Below are 23,794 nucleotides of genomic sequence, written 5' to 3'. Positions count from 1 at the left end.
AGGGGAGTGCAGTTAGTAAAGCTTACCTGTGTCGTCAGTTATAGCATTGGTTGATGTGGTAGTGGTGGTTGTTGGTGTGGTGTGTACAACTAAAAACAGTTAGACGCACAGACAGGAGGTCATGTTTGTTACTACACAGGGGTACACACTAAACAACACAGGTACACAGTGACAAAATGACAGCAACAACACAGAGTGAAATATTCACAATCACAGACAACAGGTTACGGCACTTGGCAGAGCTTAGGCCATTTAGATGAAGAGAAAACCCAACAATAAGAGGATTGCCTATGAGCAAGCATTTGGTGACAGTGGGAAAGAAGAACTCCTTTTTAACAGGAAGACTGCCAGCAGAAACCGGCTCAGGGAGGGGCAGCCAGTGAGTGTAAAGAAAGAGAAAAGAAGGAGAGCATGAAGAGCCAAGAACAGAACACAAAGTATAAGATATAAGACAGACAAAAATCAATAGCACATAGGGAATGAAAAGAAGGTAGAAATGCTCAGTGCATCATGGGAGTAACATTAGTCTCAGCCGATAGTAGCATAAGTAAGGCATGGTTCATGGTCGCCAGTTCCAGTTATAATTATGAGCGTTATCAAAAGGAAATGTTTGAAGCCTCGTTGTAAAAATAGAGTGTCTGCCTGTCTCGCAAATTCGAGCTGGGAGCTTTCTGACAAGTTAAAAATCTCTCTTTCCCAGTCAAATCTAATTTTGCATTTAGCAGCTGGTTTCATTTGCATGATGAAAAACAGACACAGCAGAGTAACTGTGGTCTTACCTGTGTCATTGGATATAGTAGTGGTTGATCGTGTGGTAGTGCTGATTGTTGGCATGGAAGTGATTGTTGTTAATATGGTGTTTAAAACTAAAAGCAGGTAGAGGCACAGAAAGGACGTCATTTGGTTACTTACACATGGGTGCCCATTAAACAACATATGGGTTACCAGGGTGAAGAATGTGAAGAACAACAACAAAAAATATGAAAATTGAACAATCACAGACAAGACGTTACATCATGTGGCAAAACTCAAGACCTTTAGATGAAAATGAATAGAGACATGAGGGGGGAGGGACATAAGTAAAAGTGGCAAGTGAGGAGAACAAATAGAAACGTGCAGGCATATTCGGTTCATTTTTATGTAAAGTGCCATTTCACAACAGTCGCCTTAATATTAGAGAGAACAACCCAGCAATGAGAAGATTCCCTTTGAGCAAACACTTGGCGACAGAGGGAAGGAAGAACTCCCCCGTGGTCTGGATGGAGGGTGAATGGAAAGAGAAGAGAAAAAAATAGGGAGACAAAACTTTGGAAGAGAAATCACTAAAGTTAATGACATGCAGTACTGACATATAAACATATCAGGAGTGAAAAGAGGGGAGTGGAGAAGAACTGGTCAGTGGACCTCATGAAGTCCACCAACAGTCTGAGCCTACAGCAGGATAACTGAGGGCTTTTCCGGGATCACCTGTTTTATGAACAACACTCGAAGCCAAATCTTAAAAGCAGACAGAGTCTGTCTCCTGAACCCGCTGTTTACCAATATTTCATAGATGAAGGCCTTTATGCCTAGCTTAACTAACTGATTTTTGTCATGTCGTTTGATAAATACAACTCAACATCATCTGCATAGCAGAGACATGTAGACACAGAACCTTGAAGAACTCCTTAAGTATCTTTTCCATGTCAGAAAGAATCTGTGTTTGTATTAATAGCTAGAACAGAAAACTAACAGAAAGCTATGATTCAAACAGGAGCAGTGGATTTCGTCAAATACAGTGTATTCTAGTGTCCGTAGAAAAATCTTGTGATCAGCCATCTATGATGAGCCATCTGCGCTATGATGAACTCTAAACTCTGTGACGAACCTGACTGAACTACTAACTACAAAGATCGCAGAAAGGAAGCACAGGCTGCAAGAACTCACTGGCTTTGATGTTGAACTCCACCACTTTAGAGCCAAAGTCATTGCTGGCATTGCAGAAAACTTTCACACTGGAGGTGATCTTGAAAGTGACCACACTCTGAGCACCATCTTCAGTCTCTGTTTGCAATGCATTTAGGTTCTGCAATAAGGACAGTTAAAGACAGAAATAGAAAAGCAGATCCAAGAGCAAACAGGTGAGAAGACAGTTGAGCACAATATTGATATAGACTTCCACAGACTAAAGGTTTGCATGGCCATCATCATCCTGCAGGTAAACTAGACATTAGCTTGCATTAGCTCTGTCAGTCCAATCAAATTTATTTCTGACTCAGTAAAATCCAACCAGTAGTGGTGCAACGGATCACTGTTGATCCGTGATCAGAACCGATCCCACTCCATGGTTCGGTGATCCGAAGATTTGAAAAAGAAAAAAAAGTATGTGTATGGTGCACATGGTCAGTCTGTCAAGCGATAGTCATGGCCAACGCTAGCGGTCCAAGTGGAGAAGCAGAGGAGTTTGCGGCATTTAAGCAGCCCTTTGCTGCCCAATCTGAACGGGCTAAAGCTATTACAAAAGCTATTGGGGTGTTTATAGCTCCGGCCATGAGGCCGTATTCCGATGTACAAAACAAGGGGTTTAAACATATGATGAACGTGCTTGAGCCACGCCATGATATCCTGTTGCACATCACTTCAGTGACAAAATCGTTCCAAGCATGTATGAGCAGGAAAAGTCTAAAGTTATGGCTGAGCTGTCCCAGGCATCTTCTGTTGCCCTAACTTCAGATGGGTGGACCTCCAGGGCAACGGAAAGCTACGTGACCGTGACCGCTCATTATATCACAGCGGAGTGGTAGATACAAAGCCCTGTACTGCCCTATACTGCACCTTAATTTGTTTTTTATATAATTGCGTGGAATGAATATTGAGTTAAATGTTTTTTAATGGTGAAAAAAATAAAATTTTCTTTTTCTTTTTGCTGATCTGAAAATTGATCCAATCCGTGACTTAAAATCGTCACGGTTTGGATCGTGATCCGATCCAAACCGTGAGTTTTTTGATCCGTTGCACCACTATCAACCAGTGCTGCTTAAATCAGTGAGAATCTGATGTGATGTCAGCTAAATGATAATGTTAGCATGCTAATGCTAATTAACCATTTTTACCATTTGGCTCTAGAAAGTTAGCATGCTTTAGTGCTTTTAGCACTAAACATAACTGCATAACTGAGGCTGATGGACATATCTAACACACACTTTTAATCATAAAACAAATCACTGCACAAAATATCTTGAGGCACAAAATGTCCGGTAGTTGTTGAAACATTTTGTTCAATTTCTAATCTGCTAATATTGCTAATCTGTTCAGGACTTGCTGATTTGTGGTTACAAAGACTATTAAAACTGTACAAAAGTGAAGACCATACTCCACTAATGTGAAGTCTCACCCACAGTCCACCAGCCGGATCTTTTTTAATCGTGTGCCATAAACGGCAAAATACCACAACAGTATTGGAAAGAAAATGCATTTAAGTTAAGTTGAAACTTTAAATTAAAAATTGTGTTCCACTATTTGTCCCACTGGACGCATTTATCAAAATGGAGGTCTGGAGGACTTTGGATCAACCTGTTGAAGTCACAACTGGAATAAGCAGATCTCTGTTGTGGCTGTGACTAAGCCCAGAATGAGAAGCTTCCCTCTGTTGTACCTTCCCATCAGAAGTTGTCCACATAATTGTGGGAGCAGGAAAGCCTCTGGCACTGCAATTCAGATTAACAGTTGTCTCATAAGTCTCCACTTCTTGGACGCCTGGCCCCAAAATCTGTGGTGAACCTGCAGACAGAGTAGCAAGAAATACAACCTTATGCAATAACTATGCAGCCACAAACTTTGAACATGGTCTCATTTAAAGAAAATACAACTTAAAGTATTTGTCAGACTCACCCTTAACATTGACTTGAAGTGTGCTGCTGGTTTTCATCCCCTCCATCTCAGGAACGGTCACAACACACTTATACATCCCTGCTGTTTCAAACGTTGCGCTCTTCACACTCAAAGAGTTGCCTTTTGACACCAACTTTTCATTCTAGACACAGGTGAACAAAAAAAGCTTGTTTGAGTCAACACGTTTAAATGAGCATCTAAGTACTGGATGAAATAGGTGTTAGAGGCCTCTAGTCAACCTAACTGCTGGTACGGCTCTGCCACAGTGTGAAATGATTGTTTTCTAAGTGCATCTTACTTTTTACTGTTAGACAAGCAGTTGTATTGTATATATGTATGTATCTATGTAACCTTAAACCAGGTTATGTCTGTCTGGAGAGAAGACAGGGCATTGCAGCTGGCCTTCAGCTCCTCTTCTTCCATCACCGTAATGCTGTCTTTAGGCGTTATAACAGCAGATTCAAGGTCTGCACACACAGACAGACAAACAAGGCATACAAGTCAAACAGAGAACCTACTGGTAAAATGTATTTGATGAAAAGCTCACAAACCATCCAGAGTAAAATACTTACAGTTAACCAACACCTTAGTACTCCCTGAGATCTCCTCAAAGTTATCCGTTTCCATAAAGGTGCACTCATAAACTCCACCGTCTAAACGCGTCACATTAGTCTGCACCATTTTGTTGTTCTCCACAAAGTATCCACTCTGCAAAGTTCAAGATTAACTTTAATGTCCTCACAGTGCTCAGGAAAACCTTGAATTGTAACCATTTCCACATGAATGAGGAGTATGGAACTGCTGATTTTCTTACATTTTGGTGCTTAATTGTGGTAATGGAGGATGGATAGTTGCCATTGTTTTCGCAGCGAAGCTCAAGTGTGTCCCCTTCCTTGATTTTGCCCTTTGGTGACTCCACCCAAATATTTACTTCAGTGGGGGGATCTAAAACACAGAGAGATGAATTCAAGATTAGACTGCAAACCTGAACTATCCTTAAAAATAGGAAACTCTGAGGCCTGTCAAATCAAATTAAGGAAAATGTTACTATAACATCCATTTCCACTTCAAAAATCAAAACAGATACATTAAAGCACTTTTTCTAGTTTGTTTCTAGTTTTTTCAAGTTTGGTGTGCAAGAACATGGGATGAACTGGAACCCAAATGGAAGCCAGTTTGGTTTCAATTGGTGAAACTCACAGTATACAGTGATGTTAATGTGCTGACTCTCTGTCATCTTGGTTGCTCCAGGGACAAAGTAGAGGACTTCGCAGTAGAACTTTGCATCTTTGTCCTCTTTCTTAACTTTCATTCTCAGCTCACTCTGGACTGAGTAAAGACCACTCGATTCAGTAGTGATGCTGGACTTTAGATCCACCTCTGAAAGAAATAAAAATACTGTAAACATAAAAGAACAGGACAGACACAAACTGAAACAGCTAAGGCATTCCAGTTTTAAATATCAATCTGCCTTACCATCTGGAGTAATGCGAAGCGGCATGTTGTTTCTGTACCAAGTGATATTCGGCTTTGGGTATCCGTTTTTGACGCTGCAAGACCCAATCTGGTGGGAGAGGGGGTACGTAAGGAAATTCAAATGATAAAATTGCATCCTGGCTAGGGATGGGTATTGATAAGATTTTCACGATTCCGATTCCATTTTTGATTCTGTTTAACGATTCGATTCTTTATTGATTCTCTTATCGATTCTTACTTTTAAAAAAAGAGAACACTAAGGTCGATTAGCTTAGAACTTTGTTTTATATCTTCTCTTTGAACAAGATAGAAATTTAGGAGTAACATGGCCTTACAAACCCAACAGTGAGCTCTTAAGAGATCCACAGCCTACGGCTCTTCAATGGGGTGTCACAGGGTCCCCAGGAAAAAAAATTGTAAATGTAGAATAATAAAATAAATATTCTTAACATAACATAAATTATTCTGTAGCAATTACACAAGAATATCCAGTAATGTCACTGCCTACAATTAAACACATTCACTTACCGAAAATCGGGGGCATCTGCTGTGGCAAATGGGTGCAAGCCTTTGACCACAAACTTAGTCACTGCTCGGTGACATTCGTCTATCCTGGCCTGAAAGGAGACGCTAACGGTAGACTGCAGCGAGAACTGCCAGCCAGACTCTGTCTCTCTCATCATGGTCACCTAAATGCAGCGCACAGTAATGGTAGGTTTTGTAATAAGGCAGATCGCGCTAACATAATATGCACTGTTAGCTGATTATTTACCTGCCGCATTAACGGGAGAGGACGTGCAAACGTTACCGCTGCTGCTGGGTTGAGATTCACGAGTCCGGAGCGGAATTAAAAACACGACATTCATTTAAGGTTATCGCGTGTTTTGTGAGCAAATGCTTTTGCATATTCGTAGCGTTTCCTCCTTTAAATGAAATATCTACTTTGCAAGTATTGCAAGTTGCCCCGTTGTCATCCGTTCTCGTAAAGTATAACCAAACTTTTGAGCGTTTGAGCCTCTTAGGCGTCCTGCCAGGTAAATGACGCTCCGCAACGTGGTGACGTCATTCGGGGCGACTGGAATCGATAAGGGAATCGTTTGCAAAAATGGCAAACAGTTCCAAGGAATTGAAACAGTGGGAACCGGTTCTCAACAAGAACCGGGTTTCGATACCCATCCCTAATCCTGGCATTTTGTAATTTTAGTCTTTGATGTTTGTGATCGCCAAAACCTTTTCACCTTGGATGGATCTTCTTCATTTACTGATACCCCTGTTTCCACGGCCTCGATTGTAGGAAAGGTTGGTGATTCTGCACAACACATAAGAAGAGATAAGAACTAGAAAAGGAAGCATTTATAAAGAAACAATCATAGATTCTGATAGCTAAAAGTTTCAGAAATATTGTAACACTATAGTTAGTTAATACAGTGAGTTCCATAATTGGTTGGACAAAGACACAATCTTTGCACGTCTGCCTCCGGACACAGTGGACTTTAAATCGAAAAATCCAAACACGATTTGAAAGCAGTTTTTAATTTAAGAGGTTTTGCAAAGTAATTGGACCTAAATTGGACAAAAAAAAGGTAATTGGCCATGAAAACTGGTAAGCAGTTTCATGAACAGGTGAGGTCTTTTCCATCTTTTTTTGTTTTTCTTCCAAAACAAATGAAGCAGATACAATATCTGAAGTTGATCCGTTAACTTTTAGCAGCAGCAGTAAGAAATATATGGAAAATATGGAGCAGCATACATTAAGAGAGGACACTGATGACTTGCTTAATGAAAACAACCCTTTCAATGTGAGAGAGCAGACAGCATAGAAAAAGCAATAAAAGCTTTCCGAGTCTTACTAAACACTTGGAGCTGGGTTCGTCCCTCTGCTTCCTCAGGTGTGATAGTTTTGATGACACAGATAAACTCCAAGTTGTCCTTCACTCCCACATCTCTGATAACCAGCACAGCAGCGGTTCCAGTGACGTTCAAGCTGATCCGGTCCGTGAACGGTGTGTTTTGTTCTGCAGCCTCATGCATTGGTTCCTTGTTGTAGATTCTCTGTCTCTTCTTATTAGGTAGCACCTAAAGGTCAGAGTTCACAGAATCAAACATCAATCAAACAGAGAAACATGACACCCATCACACATCTGTGTGTTTCTGAGCACGTTAAGCTTCACCAAACTCACATAGAACCACTGTATGGTGGTGCCGCCCAGGCCCTCGTCAGTTGTAAACATGCAGGTGATCTGAGCCGTGTCTCCAGCCATTACCTCCACTTTGTCCTCCATGTTCACCTCCACTATGGCCCATGCTGAAAAAAAAGAGACATCTTACCCACCAACATATATATATTTTTACAAGAACTGGCCAATTTATTATGCAATTCGGTGCTGCACATACAACTAATTATCTACTTAGCTTTAAACTGATCTCTTTTCAAAGTTCTCATTTAAAAGAGGACTGTTACACTCTGACTCACTGACATGACTTCCATGGCATTATTTTCACAGCTCTGTAGCTGTTGTGTAGCCCGCTGCTGTATGACAGTTAGTGGCACAGTCAGCCTTTATGCAAATATAGTTTAAAATGATATGACTGATTCAGCAAACCAGTATAATGCTGCAACAGGGAACCATCAAGCTTCATAGCAGGACACACTTTATTTCCTCTGTCTAGCCAGTTTATATGAGTCCTTCCTTTAGTAACCAGCCTACCCCTCTCCCTGCTGTACGCCTAGCCTCCCAGTACTCCCACTACTCCATGCACTTTCTTCACTTTCCTGCCTACTTTAATTTTTCTCTACTAACATTCACTCTACCACCAAGTCTCCTTGTCCTCTTTCCTCTCTCCAAGGATACACTAAACACCTTCTTGGCAGAAAAGCATGTGTTGGAGAAGTTGTTTTTAAATCACAAACTTTTTTATGGCCCTGAATTTCTTGCATCCATACCAAGATATATGAAATTCGGCAATAACGTCCTTATATCAACAAGAACAATGAACGCTTAACCACTAATGGAAATGGACAAGATGGAGATATAACAAACCCAAAACAGGCAAAGAATCAAAAATAAAGTAAAATAAAATAAAGTTACTGTGAGTCAAAAGGAAGAGGGAGATGCTATGACAGGAATGAGAAGCCCACCCATGTCCACATTAATGTGCTGCATTCCAACATGTCACCCTCTCACAGGAAGAAAGGCCCAATTTACAGGCAACATAGTAGCCCCACTGTTCCTTTATGATCTGCCTCTGAGGACCGAGTGGTTTTTTCCCCCTTCCAGGATCTCCTGATGTGAGGCATCCTTTAAATCTAAAGGAGGGACCCCCAATTACACTTTACATCCCAGTGTCTCAGTGGATGCTTGAGATGCCAATAAGAGATATAGCCTGGAGGTCATGAGGCTGCCAGGTTTGATTTAATCTTTCCTGAGTGTCTGTGTATTGTGAGCGATGGCGGGAAACATCTTAGTTTATGTCAACTGAAGCTTAAGAGAATGTAAATATGATTCCTAAGTGTCCTGCAATAAGCAGTTTGAGCTTCAGGAACCACTGACAGTTTTTAACCAGATTCCTGGTGAGTACATATTTAAAAAGACTAAAAGTAAATGTGAGTTAAAATGATACTGTGTGTTATTTATAACAGTTTATCAATCTAGCTATGAGTACATAGCTTAGCATGTAGCACTAGCAACTTCTGATCAACCACAAACCTGGAAAAGTCCACTGGCACAAAGCAGATGATTTTACAAATGAAGATAAAATGATACTAAAAGAAACATATGAAGTGGTTAAGTACACAATACAGGATGAAAGCAGCAAAACAGCCACAGACAAAGCAGCGATGTAAGTGTGTGTGTGTGTGTGTGTGTGTGTGTGTGTGTGTGCGTGTAGGTGTGTGTGTGTGTGTGTGTGTGTGTGTGTGTGTGTGTGTGAGTGAGGAAAATTGTGGTCTGAGATCAAAGAATTAAAAAAAGAAAAGAAAATCTGCATAATAAATTGCTATAATTACCTAATTAATATATTTTGGATATAGATTAAGAACAATGAAACTGTTTTCAAACCATTTGCATTATGGGATACAGTTGCTTCTAATAATCTATTTTTATAACTGATGCTCATGGTGGAAAGACTTCAGCCGCTTTAGTCTCTGCACACCAGTTACTGAGGTATCAAACAGGATTGGTGAAGCTATTTTCGGGAGCACTGATTGGTCTTTAAGCGGTGATTTCTTTCCTGTTGGTCTCTAATCTCAAACACAACCTTCTATGGAGCCAGTTAAGTCTGCAGAATAAGTTACCATGGCGATGTATCCCCTTCGTAATAGTGAAGACAGAGTTAAACCTGAAGTTATCCTTGTTCCATGACTGTAACCTGGACACAGTTCAGCTGTCATCACACAGCTTTCTACTGTTTCTTCCATTTATACATAAAACACAGAGCTTTATGGCTTTGTTATTTATTGTTAAAGTCACAGTTAAGTCGATGACTGATGAAGTTATGGATTTTATTGGCAGCTGTGATAAATTAGAGAGAAATGACACTTCCTTTCCGCTCTGTCATTGCTTCACCCTGCTAGTATTACGAAAATCTATGTGCTGTGATCCAAGTGATCAAAGAGGATGATGTAAGCGTAGACACTAAAAGGATATAAAAGGTTTTAGCTTTTAGCGTTATACATAACCGGAAATTTCGGTCCGTTTTTTTTTTCCAAACATTTTAAGTAAAATATTGGTGGACACGTGTGGCTGTGCACTCTTTGTATTAATGACAAATCTGGGCATAACTTGCTGAGGCACTCTTAAGCAACTAGAGCTACTACTGCAGCACACGCACCTACGATGAGTGTGGAGCGCAGCACAGGGGAAGAAAAACTTGGTAAAGCAGTTTTTGTTCCTTCCAAAAGAAAAACTCCAAATATGTATTTTTAGAAAGGACATTATCCTGCGTCCAACATCAAAAGACACTCCATCCAGGAAAAAGTGTCAGATGTGTGGTCTGGCAGTTAAAGTGAATTATCACAACACCAGGACTGTCCACTGATGAGCTCATCACCCACATACATCCCTGCTCCACTCCTGTTGTTTCATCTCATTATCATTTCATTGGATAACGCACGTTTACAGTAACAGCTGCCCCCGAGCTAAACCTCTCACTACTGCAACAACAACAAACATACTTTCCTTTTCTTCCTCACCTCCTGTCTCTCAACCCCCGCCCCTTTTCTCCCGCTCTGCTGCGTGTTACTGTTTACTAATGGAGCTGGACGGATGCTTTCCTGTTAAAGAAATCCAATTAGTTTCTCCAACATAGACATTTCCTGGCCATTAGCGACGGAAGGACAACGCTGACTCACTCGCAGCACCCCATCCCCGACCTGAGGACTCACCTACAGTAACAACTGGGATTGAGATTGCTGCTGTGCAGTTGAAGCTTTATGTTGTGCAAACTCTTTCCCCATCACGTCTGACAGCTGGAGTGTTTGCTCATGGGAATCTCAATCACATCTCATTAGTAACTTGACCAGTATTCATCTCCACAGTGCATCCATCAGAGAAGCTCCCCGCAAGGCATTGGATCGAAGCTCTCCTCATGATGAGAGAACGGATATTAGAGTCGGTGTGCAGCGGATATCAGTCTTAAATAAACGTGACAGAGAAAAAGCTGCGCAGCAGAAAGCTGGACCTCTCCACGGTTTCCACTTTGCAAATGATATTCTTTCCACTGACGAGTGCTGAGACAATGATTTCACATACTGATGTTGGTATTATTAAATGCAAAATGTGCTTTCATTACCGATTTAATTACCAATGTGTTTTCATGTTTTTCACAAATCTTGATATAGGAAAAGGTCAGAAACTTTACCTGACTTGTTTCATTCAAGTATCCACTCAGTTTTCCATCATGCAATAGGACCGTCAGTCAGCTTTGGGTATATTAGGTGTTTATTCTGTCTTATGCATCAGACAAAGTCATCGAGGAGGCCTCTGACTGGTCTAAAAATCAGTATGCAGCATGACAGCAATCTCAGAAATGAAGGGGCATACTCAGCAGCAACAAGAACAGGGAGTCCTGCAAAAGCTGACAGAGAGCTGTTCAACTGCTCATTAAAAAAATCTAATCAGCTAATCACATGGAAGTAACTCAATGCAGGTCAAGATGACCTGCTGAAGTTGGCTAAACATGGCGTGGATGTTGGTGCCAGATCGGCTGGTCTTAGTGTTTCTCAAACTGCTGATCTATTGGTAGATCATGAAACACATCTTTGGGCTTTAGTCTGAAAAATGGTTTCAGACTTTCTGGGTGAAAATGTCTTTTTGATATCGGAAAACAATAGCCAGACAGGAAGGCAGTAACAGTAACTTAAAAAAAAACACTTTTTGCAACCAAGGTATGCAGAAGAGCGCCTCATAAGGTGCAACATGCTGAACCTTGAAGCCACAGCAGGAGTAGACCATATAGCGTGCCCCTCCTCTCAGCTAAGAACAGGAAACTGACCTCAACAAAACTGGCAAGCAGAAGATTTGAAAAATGTTGTCTGGTCTGAAAAGTCTCCACTTCTGCTACAACATTTGGATGGTGGGGTCAGAATTTGGCATAAAAACATGAAAGTATGGATCCATCCTTCCACATATCAACAGTTCAGGCTGCCAGCAGTGATGTAATGGTGTGGGGGATATTTTCTTGGCAAACTTTGGACCCCTTTGTACCAAGTGACCATCTTTTAAGTGCCACAGCCTATGATCACAGTGTTTCCATCTTCTGATGGCTGCTTGCAGTATAATAATCATATATAACCATGTCACAAAGCTCAAATCATCTCAAACTGTTTTTCTGAACATGAAAATAATTTCACTGTACTCAAATGGCCTCCACAGACACCAGTTCTCAATCCAACAGAGCATTTTTGGGACGTAACGGAAAATTTGCATCATGAATGTGAAGCAACTGTGTGACGCTATCATGTCAATATGGACCAGAATCCCTGAGGGATGTTTCCAGCTCTTTGTTGAATCTATGGGGTCTCTGCATCCATCCGGGGTGGCTGTAGCTCATCAGGTAGAGCAGGTTATTTGCTCCAGTCTGCATGCCAAAGTATCCTTGGGCAAGATACTAGCAACAAGTTGCTCTGCAATGCATCCATTGGAGTGGAAATGTTAGATAGAAAGCACTTAAGCAGGTGTGAATGTGGCATGTTGCATAAAGTTCTTTGAGTGCTCAGGTAGAGTAAGAAAGTACTACATAAGAACCATGTTTCTCTGTCTTTCTCAGCAATCTTTCATCTCACCTGATCTACTTCAGTCTCAGCATGTATAATAATGGGGGATTGGAGCAGTTTAAAGTCGAGTGTGAAGCTGCTGAACAGGAGGAACCCAAAGATGAGATCACTGCTCATCCAGATAATTTCACTAGATCAGAATCAAAACTTAAAAAAGAAAAAAAAAACTGAATGACTGAAATCTACTTTTGCCAATGCCATCATATCAGTGATTGCAGTAGTTGTCATAGACAATGAAAACTAATTTGCTTTTGGAGTGAAAAAAATAGAGATGGACTTCAAAAATCAACAATAAATCAAAGCTCAAAGCTTTTTCTTCTTTGCAGAAGGAGGGAAACTGAATTCTGGATCTTACACATCTGCATATGAGAGCTCCATATGTGTGTCAGCACTGATAATCAAGCCTCAAAGAGCTCTCATCTCTCTTCAGCTCTTACAAAGACGCTCCAGTCAAAGCTGCGGGTGATTCCCTCTACAGAGATAGATGTCTCAGTTCAGCTGTCCCTGCAAAGCACAGTCCATCCCAAAAGAGGGTGCACTGTATTCAAACACAAAATTAGACCCACTTAAAGATAAGGGGCTCACACAGCAGAGGCACGCAGGATAAGAGACAATAAGCTCAAGAGGAAGTCATAACAAAGACTCACAGGAGTCTTTGATTTCATTGTTAATAAAACAATTGGTTGCTATCTGTTACTATTTGATGAAAAAATGCTTCCTGCCGAGCTCTTAGCATCTGTGGATGCTTACCCACACCTACAAAATCTCTTTTCTTTCATGCCTCTGACTATGATAACAATGGCAGACAATTTTCGGTACATACAAAAGTCTAGTTGCTGCTAATCAGCAAGCAAAGTGAAGCCAGGGTGCATTCATTTTAACACTGCAGGCCTCCATCTGACAAGAGCAGAGCACAGAAGAAATGGTCCGTGTGGTCGTTCAAAGCCTGGAATCTGTTTTACGTTTAGCACCGCGATGGATTCATTGACAGGCTTGAACCTGCCGCCTGTTTTCTCTGGCAACGAGCCCAGACCGCAGTTGATCATCAGAGGAGAGGGCGGGACGTACACCTTCAGCACATTCACTGGCGTTCTACTTAGATAACTGTCCTGTGCTCTTTTTAAAATGGTGGTCTAGGTGAGGACCAGCGCCCCACAAGTATGGCTGGAAAATCCATCGTTCACTCATGTTTCATCCAAGCTGACACCGGGCCAAAGACAACAAATACCTCATCACACCTACAGCCAATTTAAAAAATCAACAGTTACCCAAAAGGAGAAAGCTGAAAAACACACATGCAATCCCACAGATAAGACAGTGCACCATCACGGTGCCCCACTGGAAAACCTCCTCAGCCAAGATCTAGGTTGCGTGAGAAGTAGTTGAGGAGCAGATCTAAGTGTTCTAGCAGGATTATGTGGCCTGAGAAGTTCACTAAGATAACTCTGCGCTAATTTATTAATAGTTTTGAACGTAAGCAGTAATATTTTAAATTGAATACGGTACTTAATGGGCAGCCAGTGCAAGCCAGGTAGAACAGGAGTGATAGAGCAGAATTTCCTGGTACCAGTCAGGTACACAGATACAGATGATTGTCATTAAAATTGCACAACTGACTTTAGCTAAAGCGACAGCTCGAGATTTCATCTTACACCACACAGGAGGGAAATTCTACTTCTTTGTTTTCCAGTTAGATTTTTGACAGGAAATAAAGTGCAGGACCGTGACTCCAAAAAACATGAAAACACCCCCCCACCCCGCCCGTGTGAATACGTTTAGCCAACATAATCTATCGGGCTTTCCTTCCTTAACTTGTGTTGTCAGTGCCTAAGCAAATATTGTAGGGAAAGTAAAGCCTGGCATGTCCATTTTCAAAACGCTGCAACTTGACAGATTCATTTATTACCGATATTTCCTGACTGTCTTCATAAAAACGGTGTTTTCTCTGTTTTAAATAAGAGCAAGAGCAAATTTCAGGTGAAATGGGGACGCTATCTGTCAAAATATCCCAAATATGGATGAACAGGCTGATGTTAAGTCTGCTCCAAGAAGGGGCCAAAAGCACTTTCTCAGATTTGACAGAAAGAAAAGGATCAGATCAAAGCAAGCAGCGGCCGAGGAGACGATTACTAAGGTCGATGGAAAACAGACATAGGAAACCTGGCGGGTTTTGTTTTTGTCTGTCTGTAAGATGTGCGCTCACACACGCACACACACGTCACTAAGCTGTAACTACTGACCTGAACTTGAGCCTCGGCTCATGAAATAAGCACACCGTTACGTTACTGCAAACATCTGAGGACAACTAGCACATGACACACTTCCTTCTCTGCTACGTCTCATTCGCTGCTCCCCAAACGCTTAATTCAGTGAATCTGCAGCAGTCAGCAGGCAGACACGGCCCTGAATTCATTTATCTAAAGGAGAGAAAGCGCAGTTCTGTTTGCATTACAGTGTCCTTGTATAATCAGCTTCCTCTGTCCCAGGGTTACATTTTAAGGTGCTGTATTAATATTTACATAGCAAGGATTCCCCCGCTTTAGGCTCCGATTCATGTTTATGCCCAAAAGAAAAGTCTGAGAATCCGCTGGATCAAAACATGAACGGACGACCATCGAATGTTATAGTCCAGAGAAGAAGAAGTAACATGGAGGCAGCAGAGCTTATCTCTCTGTACTGCGAGCTGGTCATGATCCTATTTTTAATGGCCATAATCTGTGCGTTATCCTGTCTGGTGACAGCACTACTGAGAGGCATAAAGGCAGAATAAACAGGACAGCACACGAGAGCTTAATTATCTTAAAAATAACAAGGACTGTATTAAATCTAATTATAATTAATATGCTAAATTTACTGCCCCGGACTCTGTCGTGAAGAGCAGGATGCATGCCTCCCGTGTATGTGAACCAAATAATTTCCCTTATGCGTGCTGGTGAAACGAGGCGACAGCTCGGTGACATATGTTTCCAGCCCTGTCACATCTAACAATAACAATGGCCTATCAAGCTTGTTTGCTTATATGATACAGCAGAATTATGGCGCGTTGACCTGACTGGCACCAGAAATAGGCTGAGAGAGTGAGAGGGAGCATGGGAAGGACGGTGCCTCAGCCAGGCTGCTTTTTGTACAGATGTAAATAAGTCTGAGAAAAGTGAATAGACCATAGATGAGGAAAGAGATAGAGGGAAGAAAAAGGGAAAGAGAAGCGAGGAGTGGGGATAAATCAAGGTGGCTGTACAGGTTGTATTTAGGTCTCTGAGAGCTGCTGTGTCCTCTGACATTTATCACGCAGTAATCCCTCAGCGGCACACTTACTGTATCTAACACGGAGGAAATGCAATCAGGCTAAAGATAAAGGAGAGAGCCGTTCGAAGTGCCAGAACTTTTATTTGCTCCTGACAAGCTTCAGGGTGCAGTTTCCCAGTCGGGTCATGAAACGGCTTCAAAACCACTCAGCAGTCAGGCATTTGTAATGACAGCTATTCAAAGTAGCTGCATTATCACTGAGAGGCCGTTATGGCTTTGCAAATGTTGGAACTGTAGTCTCTGTAAATTTTTCATCAGCCTACTTAATGTTTTTACCTTCCAAACAAGCTGTCGCCCCTTCACGCTGCAGTCGGGCTTGTAATAATTTTAAAAGTGAGTCGTCCTGACAATTTTTACCACAGTACGAAAGAACAAAAGAAGTCAGGTGAAGATATCGCACCTAAAGAGAAAAAACCTTAGACGATACCGTGAATTAAAGTTAACTCACTAAACGGTAAATCTTTGCATATTTAAAGATGTATTAAGATCTCAATATGATTTATAAAATACATTTACTGGTCAAATAGACTGTATAAAGTGCACCGCTTTAAAGCTAAATTGTTGAAGCGATAGGAGTGCACTCACTTCTGATAAACAGTGAGTTCTTGAGGTGACTTGAGGGCAAAAACATAAAATGCCGCAAGATATATAATTAACTGACCGCATTGGTTTTTTAACTCCATGATTTTATTTGGTTTTGGCAGTCATGGGGTACAGTCTAAATCTGATGTTTTTTGACCTCTCTTGGTTGACTAACACGTTTGTCCTATAGCAGCTACCGTAGCTGGGATTACGCCCTTGAATCCTGAGGGATATGAAAACAGAATCTGCAATCTAATGACATGTAGCGGTGAAAATTTCACACAATTGCAGCTTTAAATGAGAAGATCATAATTGGCATTTGTGGTTCATCTTGACATCAAGAAAAGATTTTAGAAATATGCTTCATAGTGTCTCTGTGCTAACTGAGAAATAGTAATTCCCCACAAATCTTTGTATGAATTAGTTTAGCTTGTAATTATGTATTATTATTATTAAACATTGATAAAGTAACTGTTGAAGTGGAAAAGTAAATTGCCGGATGTAGTTGACATAGCTGACCTATAATGGTTTGCTCCCTGTTGGCTAGCTAAAAGGTCACAGTTGGGCTAATATAAACACAAGAGGAAAGCTGGAGAGGCCCAAAAAGGAACACTGATTATTTAAAGGGATATTTTTATTTATCAAATAAACAAAGAAATGAAGACGTTTTAGCTCAGTGGCTGAGCATGTACCCGCATGCTGCAAGACCAAATGTAGCAGCCTGGGTTAGACTCTGACCCGAGGCCGTGTGCTCTCTTACTCCTCGCTTTCCCGTCTCCTCGTCACTAAAAGCATCGATTAAAGGCAAGAAAAGCCCCCAAAAATGATTTGGGAAAGAAGATGGAGGATGGATGGATTACACTGATTATATTGAATGGATCAGTAGACTCTTTAGTTATATTTCTACTAATAAGAAATGAATGTTGCGTTAGCGTGACCTTGTACCTTTGTCTAAGATCAAGGAGGCAACAAAATAATTTCTGATGTTGCCTTTAGTTGCAATGGCAGATATCACTATAAATAAAAAAATAAAAGCTAAAAATAAAATTGCTTCCTCGAGTTTACTTAATTGTTTATGGATACCATCCCCTTCATCTGCATCTTTCTCTTTCCCTCTCCGGACATAGCCTGCTTCAAGCTACGCAACTATAGTATCTCACGTGCAGCTGGAGATTAAATTGCACCTGCTCATGTCACAGGACTCACGGTTGAATTAGTGAGGCTAAATAATATCTTCTTATCTTGTTAGAAAGATTTTTAAAATGGATAAAAGTTCTTATCTATTTACACTATTAGCACTATTTCATTTCAAGATTATGTTATGTGAAAAATAAAGTATTTATGCGTCTGAGATTCGTCTCTGTTTTTTTAGGCTAATAACAGGGCTCAGTGAACAGGAATACATCCACATTTATTCTTGATCTCTAAATAAATAAATGACATTGACTTTCTCTATAGACATATTCGACAGATGGACAGATCCACTGTGGAACAACTGAGTTTGGTCAACTTGTCTCAGTTAAATGGTGCAAAAGAATGTAACTCTTGCAAACACACAGTGAAGTCCTTGTCACATGAAGCATTTTAATGCACACATGTCACGCAAGACCAAGACCCCACACACACACACACACACACACACACACACACACACACACACACATCTCTGGCACAGCAGACACATTTCTCCATAATGCCATGAGTAATCCACTCAAATAAAAGAAAGATTGACTTTTCTGCAGCATGGATTAATAAATATACATGATGTGTCACCACTGGATTTTGTTACGCATTTCTCATATCCAGCAAACAATTGTGCATGCTGTATTCGTGCAGATAATCTTTTATTTTTTATTATCCACAGTTCACAAAGCCACTTGTAAAGGATCTCTCCATTAACGCGTCAATACCAGAAGCCTCTTAGTTCGGGTGATTGTTCTGGTTTCCCTTCATGAATATGCATGCTCTTTTTCACCCTGTTGGCTTGCATTAGCTGTTACAGGTTAGTGAGGCTTTAGGTAATTAATCAGGACTCCCATGCAGAGGAGACACTGATGCAACTTTTGGCCCGGCGGATGGCTCCATGTTGGCTGCACGCAGCAGCTCTCCTGAAGCTGTGAGTAACCGCCGACAGCAGCAAACAGAAGCAGCATCTAAAAACTGGACTCAGTGTAAACATATCAAGGAGAGTCAACCAGATGTAGCTCATCAGTATCAAACTAAGCACACATTTCAGATTGTTAGTGCTGAATAGCCAGCTAATCACGCGGGATGAACGCACTTAGAAGGAACTTGCTAGATCTGAAACACGGCTGAAAGATTTATTTGCACAGGTGCAAACAAGAGGCTGTTCTCTTGCCTTTAGTCATTAGATTGAAAATTATCCAGGAAGATATCAGCTCGTGTGTGTTAGAAGCAAATGAGAATCAGTCTAAATTCTTCTGTTTTGTTGAGTTAAAAATATCCACGTTGTTATAAATGTTTTGGTTTAATGACGATGGCAGAATGGTTTTATAAGCTGCCTTTGTTTCTGGAACTTGGAAAAGACATCTGGGCGTATTGTGCTATGCATGAGATAATATTCAATCAATCAATTAACCAAAATCAATCATTAACAGATGAGTTGAATCAGCTGATGGCAAGTAATCTGGTTAGGTACTGATTTTGCTGTTTAACAAAATGTTGAGCACTGATTCCGTTTTTAGGGCACCGTGAGTGATTTTGACCAATACTAACACTACACAGGAGGTCGGAGTGTACAAACAACTGCAATAAACACCTAGAACATAACATCACATAGGATACTGGGACTGTTATGAAGGACCGCACCAATAAAGTTATATAAAGCTTATAAAGACAGTAAATTAATCACATCACACATTTTCTTACACCTATCCAGGACTCGGTCGCCAGGCAGCAGCCTAAGCAGACAAGCCCAGACCTCCCTCTCCCCGGCCACCTCCTCCAGCTTGTCCGGGGGAACACCAAGGTGTTCTCAGGCCAGCCGAGAGATATTAAAAATTAAATTAATTAATATTGATTAAAGTAATATTGAGCAGAATTGATGCTCTATCCACTGAAACAGGATGCTGTGCCTGGACACCACATATTTACCAATAAGCTGAAATCAATTCTGCTCAGTATTACTTTGATCTCTTTATAAGATTACTGGTGTGGCCCTCCACAACAGTCCCAGTGTCTCATGTGGCCCATTGGGAAAATGAAATGACTTCTGAGCTAAAGGACAGTTTCACAGTATTGCATTAATTTACATTTGGTTTAAGAAACACAGCCATGCGCCTGGAAAAAGAGAATAGAAAATGACAGAGAAAGGAAGTAAGAATTAACTTATTGTACTTTTAAAATATTTATTTTAAAAAAGGTTTTGCTAATATTTTATTGGGGGATTAGACCGTAGCAATTTACAGCATTCAGAATGTAAACTATGATGAACAGTTCAATTCATCTTTATATAAAAATGTCTTCTTTTGGTCCAGAGAAACTGCACCTGTGAATTTTTTATTGCATCTTTATGAGATTATTTTTGGGGGCGTGGGGGTGGTTCTGCTTTTACTAGACAGATGCTCTTCTGATAAAAAAAAAAGAAGATGTTGAGAAGGAGACTGGGCATTTTTGTGTTTTTGAACAAAGTCAGAGGCACACTAGGCACAGACTTAGCTCACCAGGATGCCACCTTCTGATGTTGCACAGACTTTTAATCAAAGAAAGAACTGAAAGTATTATAGATGATCGTTAGAGGAAGCCATATTGCACTGCATTGCGAGTAGGAACACAGCACTCCTCTGTCTGGGGCCTTCGCGGGGTCAGGTGATATGTTTAAATTGTTGAGTCCAGTGACAAAGAGATGGACGGTGGCAGCTGTAGCAACCAAATTGCACGTTCTCACAGTGCTTCAGAGAAAACAAGGTCAACTTGTCACGCTGGCCTGCCAGACACTTTCTCCAACACACACAGATCCCTGGGGTGTTCAGGAGCCAAATGCCGGCCAGATCCACTCAACATGCCATCAGAATTAACGATTTCCAAAAAGGCAGAGGAGACGGAGTACACAAAGAATGTAAATACAGTGGAGAGAATCAGAGCAGACCACACATCAGGGGAGATAGGGAGGGACTAGGCTGACTTTATATTACATTTCAGCGGCCCACCTGTTACAGAGATCAGCCGAAGCTAGACCTGGCTTGGTTCTCAGACTGTGTCTTTCAGAGGGGGCTCTGCTGACTCACAACTGTTACAACAGAACACTAATAAACCTTTGAATGGCTCTGTTATAAGGTCACCTCTGACAGCACTTGAAATGTTTTAAACTGAGCTGAGGAAATTAAAAAAGCCAAAGAGCTCTTTGTTCCCTCAACAATTAGCTGAAGAATTGATGTTAAAGTTAAAGTTAATGCCCAATGTCCACTAAAGCAGTGACGAAGAAGAAGAAGAAGAAGAAGAAGCATTTTAATATCCCAAATATATATACCTGTTACTGTGAAGGCAGCACAGGCAGCTTCACTCGTCCACCATTACTTTATCCATGTTTTCTGTCATGTCACCTGCATATACCTGGAATAACCGCACCTTAAATCTACCAACCAAGCCTCCGACAATGAGCTTGATGGTGAGATAAGCATAAAGATTGTCTGGCTATGACCGGCGGGTTTATTCAATGAGTCAACGTTTTCTTTTCCTACTCGTCGAATCACCAGCGTTTACTTTGTCATTCGTCCCATTTTGCTGTCGTGATTTCGCCTAGTAACATAAACCTGACAATCCAGCTGCTCCAGAGACACTCTCATAACCCCGAACGAGTCACATTAAAAAATTTTACTCCCATTTTTTGCTTTTTTAATAAACACCAATGAAAATCAGGGCATTTCAGCAGTCCCAGAACATAAACAGATCTGTGGACAGGCCTTCAGCAGCAGGTTTCAAAGACCTGAGGCCAGCCCCTCTTTGATAAGCAGCTCTTTGGTCTTCCCTCAGCAGCTACGCTCCAAAGAGAGTTCACTCCCTTCCCCGGCCTTTGATAATTACTTACTTTAACAAGACGTACTCCCCCTTTTTCAGAGTTTCCTTATTCATCTATTCTGCTATGCCCACGCACTCAGAAACTCAGACTTTTAAAAATGTGTCCACTCTGTGACTTTTGACTTCATGTAGGATAAGGTCATTTTCCCATGTCTAACTCCACTACTCTCATAATAATAAAAAGAAAACACTGTGCAATTACTCTCACAATCTGACACACTGATGCTCACTTGCGTTACTGTGTAGATGTCTATGAGTGTAGTAGAGTGAATCTCACTGGGCCATTTCCTTATGTCTGCTCCCATAATGGTACAAACGCCCCCTCCATCCTCTTTCCCACGTCCCAAGACTGCAAAAATGGTCTCCGTAATCAGCCGCTCTGCGAGCAACCAGCAATAAAATAACACACGTAGTTTGGAAGTATGGGAAAGGCCAACAGGGACAATATTTTTGTGCTACGCTGATCGTAACGATACAGAAACCGAGAGGAGGGAAGGGCAGGGGGGGCAGAGAGCGGTCTCATGACATGGCTTCAGAAGTATGAGATGTGTGCTGCTGGCATATTATGGCTAAAGATAGATCCCTGATACACATACTTCAAGCTTTCAATCCATTGACTCTGAGCTGGACAGAAATAACGATTCATTTTGTTTTTACATCCTTTTGTAACCTTTGTGTGCAGATGTAGTTTTTTTAAGTGTTCATTAAAACAGATAAAACTACATTCTTAAAGTGCGAGTATCACAAAGACTAATTCTTTAGCAGCTGCCTTTCCCAGAGTCTGAAAACTGACAGGACTGTATTTTTCTCACTGCACTTAACACTTAATTTATACTTCTGTGATCCACACGTGGAATATAGTCTACATAAGTGGGGAGTGTCGTTGCCACCCCTCGTTTCTATATATTTTGCAACGGAGTTTAAAACAGGTTTAGAGTTTTATTGAAACTTATAAAACTTTTATCTTTTAACTTTTAAAGATCCCCAGAAAACCTGGAGAAGGGTTGCTCAAGGCTAGTTTAAAAATGGCACATAGACTGGCTCTTTGGAAGCTAAAATATAAAGAAATGAGGGGTGGCTCAAGACCTATTCACATTACTGTATATCACATGAACATCAAGTAAAGCATTTAATAATATAAGCATTCCTGTGTTTGATTTTTGTCATTTGTAACATGCTGGAAGAGCTAAAAGTCTCATGGACTGGGAAACCTTTATGTGCTCTGTTACTGCATCTTTAGTGCTGATGTATTGCATCACATGGACGGATTGTATAGATGGGAATTACCACTTGAAGGCATTTATAACACAGCAACAAACAAACGGCTTTATACCTGAACGAACAAATAAAAAGTCATTGATCTGCGGCATCCAGACATTTCACTGGGTGGTACGTCGTAACACAGGTAAAGATATCATTACGAGCCTTTAAAGGGCTGCAGTGGATTCTTGGTTAATGCCGTTATTCACACTAACGTCATCTCAGGATCTCACAAAAACAACGCCAGCGTTGATGCTCACACATCTCCTGCTCACATGCTTTATTTGCCAAAAGCTTTGCCTACTTATCACAGGACAAATGAAAAAAAGTCGGTTTTACATGCCCCACATGCTGCGGTGTTTGTGCTGAATTATGAAGCAAGCCGAGCGGCGAAAACAATGATCTCTTTTGAGAGCATCAGCTGTTTCTACTTCGAACGCAGACTGAAATGAAATGAATGAATCATATCAGACCACTTTCAGTGTCTTGAATGTGCGGCGTGACCCAGATACAGACAAATATTTCAGTTTCATTGGAAGAGAACGAACTTTGTTTGGAAAAATAAATTAGCTAGAACGATCAAACGAATGATAGCCTAATAGCAGAGGGGGAAATGCAAACAGTGGAACCGTTAACCAGCAGTTATCCGCCGTAACTAAACATTGTGAAGCCGCAGCAAACACATCAGTCTGCTCTGAGGAGTCAGCGGCACGGCGTCAGGGCTGAGGGCTCGTAGGTTGCATTAGGTTAAAAGGATCCTAATGTGCATTAGATCAGCACAAAAACAACATCCATTATTAAGCAGGGTGTTGAACTAACAGAGAGCAGGCCGAGATCCCCAACAAGCCTCCGGTCTCCACTTGTGCCAGCGCAGCTCCCGGCGGACACATTCAGGTCCAAATATCAACACGCGTGTGAGCAGCTTCTACATGCTATCATGTTGTTGCTGTAAACAGCACAACAAAGCATGGAAAATGAGATGATTTAAGT

General features: G+C 41.1%; 1 protein-coding gene across 10 annotated transcripts in view; it reads right to left on the bottom strand.

Moving 5' to 3' along the window:
• Positions 1 to 23,794, bottom strand: part of mcamb (melanoma cell adhesion molecule b) — a 44,577-nt gene that overhangs the window by 7,342 nt on the left and 13,441 nt on the right. For 3 of the 10 annotated variants that reach the window (XM_005455821.4, XM_019367474.2, XM_019367476.2), the window contains exons 2-14: positions 7,527 to 7,651; positions 7,197 to 7,422; positions 6,585 to 6,655; positions 5,347 to 5,434; positions 5,071 to 5,250; positions 4,685 to 4,815; positions 4,443 to 4,578; positions 4,222 to 4,337; positions 3,871 to 4,012; positions 3,635 to 3,759; positions 1,927 to 2,065; positions 780 to 866; positions 27 to 89 (exon numbers count right to left, since the gene is read on the bottom strand). In XM_005455821.4, coding sequence (XP_005455878.3) covers positions 27 to 89; positions 780 to 866; positions 1,927 to 2,065; positions 3,635 to 3,759; positions 3,871 to 4,012; positions 4,222 to 4,337; positions 4,443 to 4,578; positions 4,685 to 4,815; positions 5,071 to 5,250; positions 5,347 to 5,434; positions 6,585 to 6,655; positions 7,197 to 7,422; positions 7,527 to 7,651 — 1,629 coding nt within the window. The remainder of the gene's footprint in view (positions 1 to 26; positions 90 to 779; positions 867 to 1,926; positions 2,066 to 3,634; positions 3,760 to 3,870; positions 4,013 to 4,221; positions 4,338 to 4,442; positions 4,579 to 4,684; positions 4,816 to 5,070; positions 5,251 to 5,346; positions 5,435 to 6,584; positions 6,656 to 7,196; positions 7,423 to 7,526; positions 7,652 to 23,794) is intronic. The other 7 variants (XM_019367475.2, XM_019367477.2, XM_019367479.2 and 4 more) reach the window with 3 other exon arrangements.

This window comes from Oreochromis niloticus, linkage group LG14 (genome assembly GCF_001858045.2).
Source record: "Oreochromis niloticus isolate F11D_XX linkage group LG14, O_niloticus_UMD_NMBU, whole genome shotgun sequence".
Classification (NCBI taxonomy): Eukaryota; Metazoa; Chordata; class Actinopteri; order Cichliformes; family Cichlidae; genus Oreochromis; species Oreochromis niloticus.
This window is presented reverse-complemented; position numbering and strand designations above follow the sequence as displayed.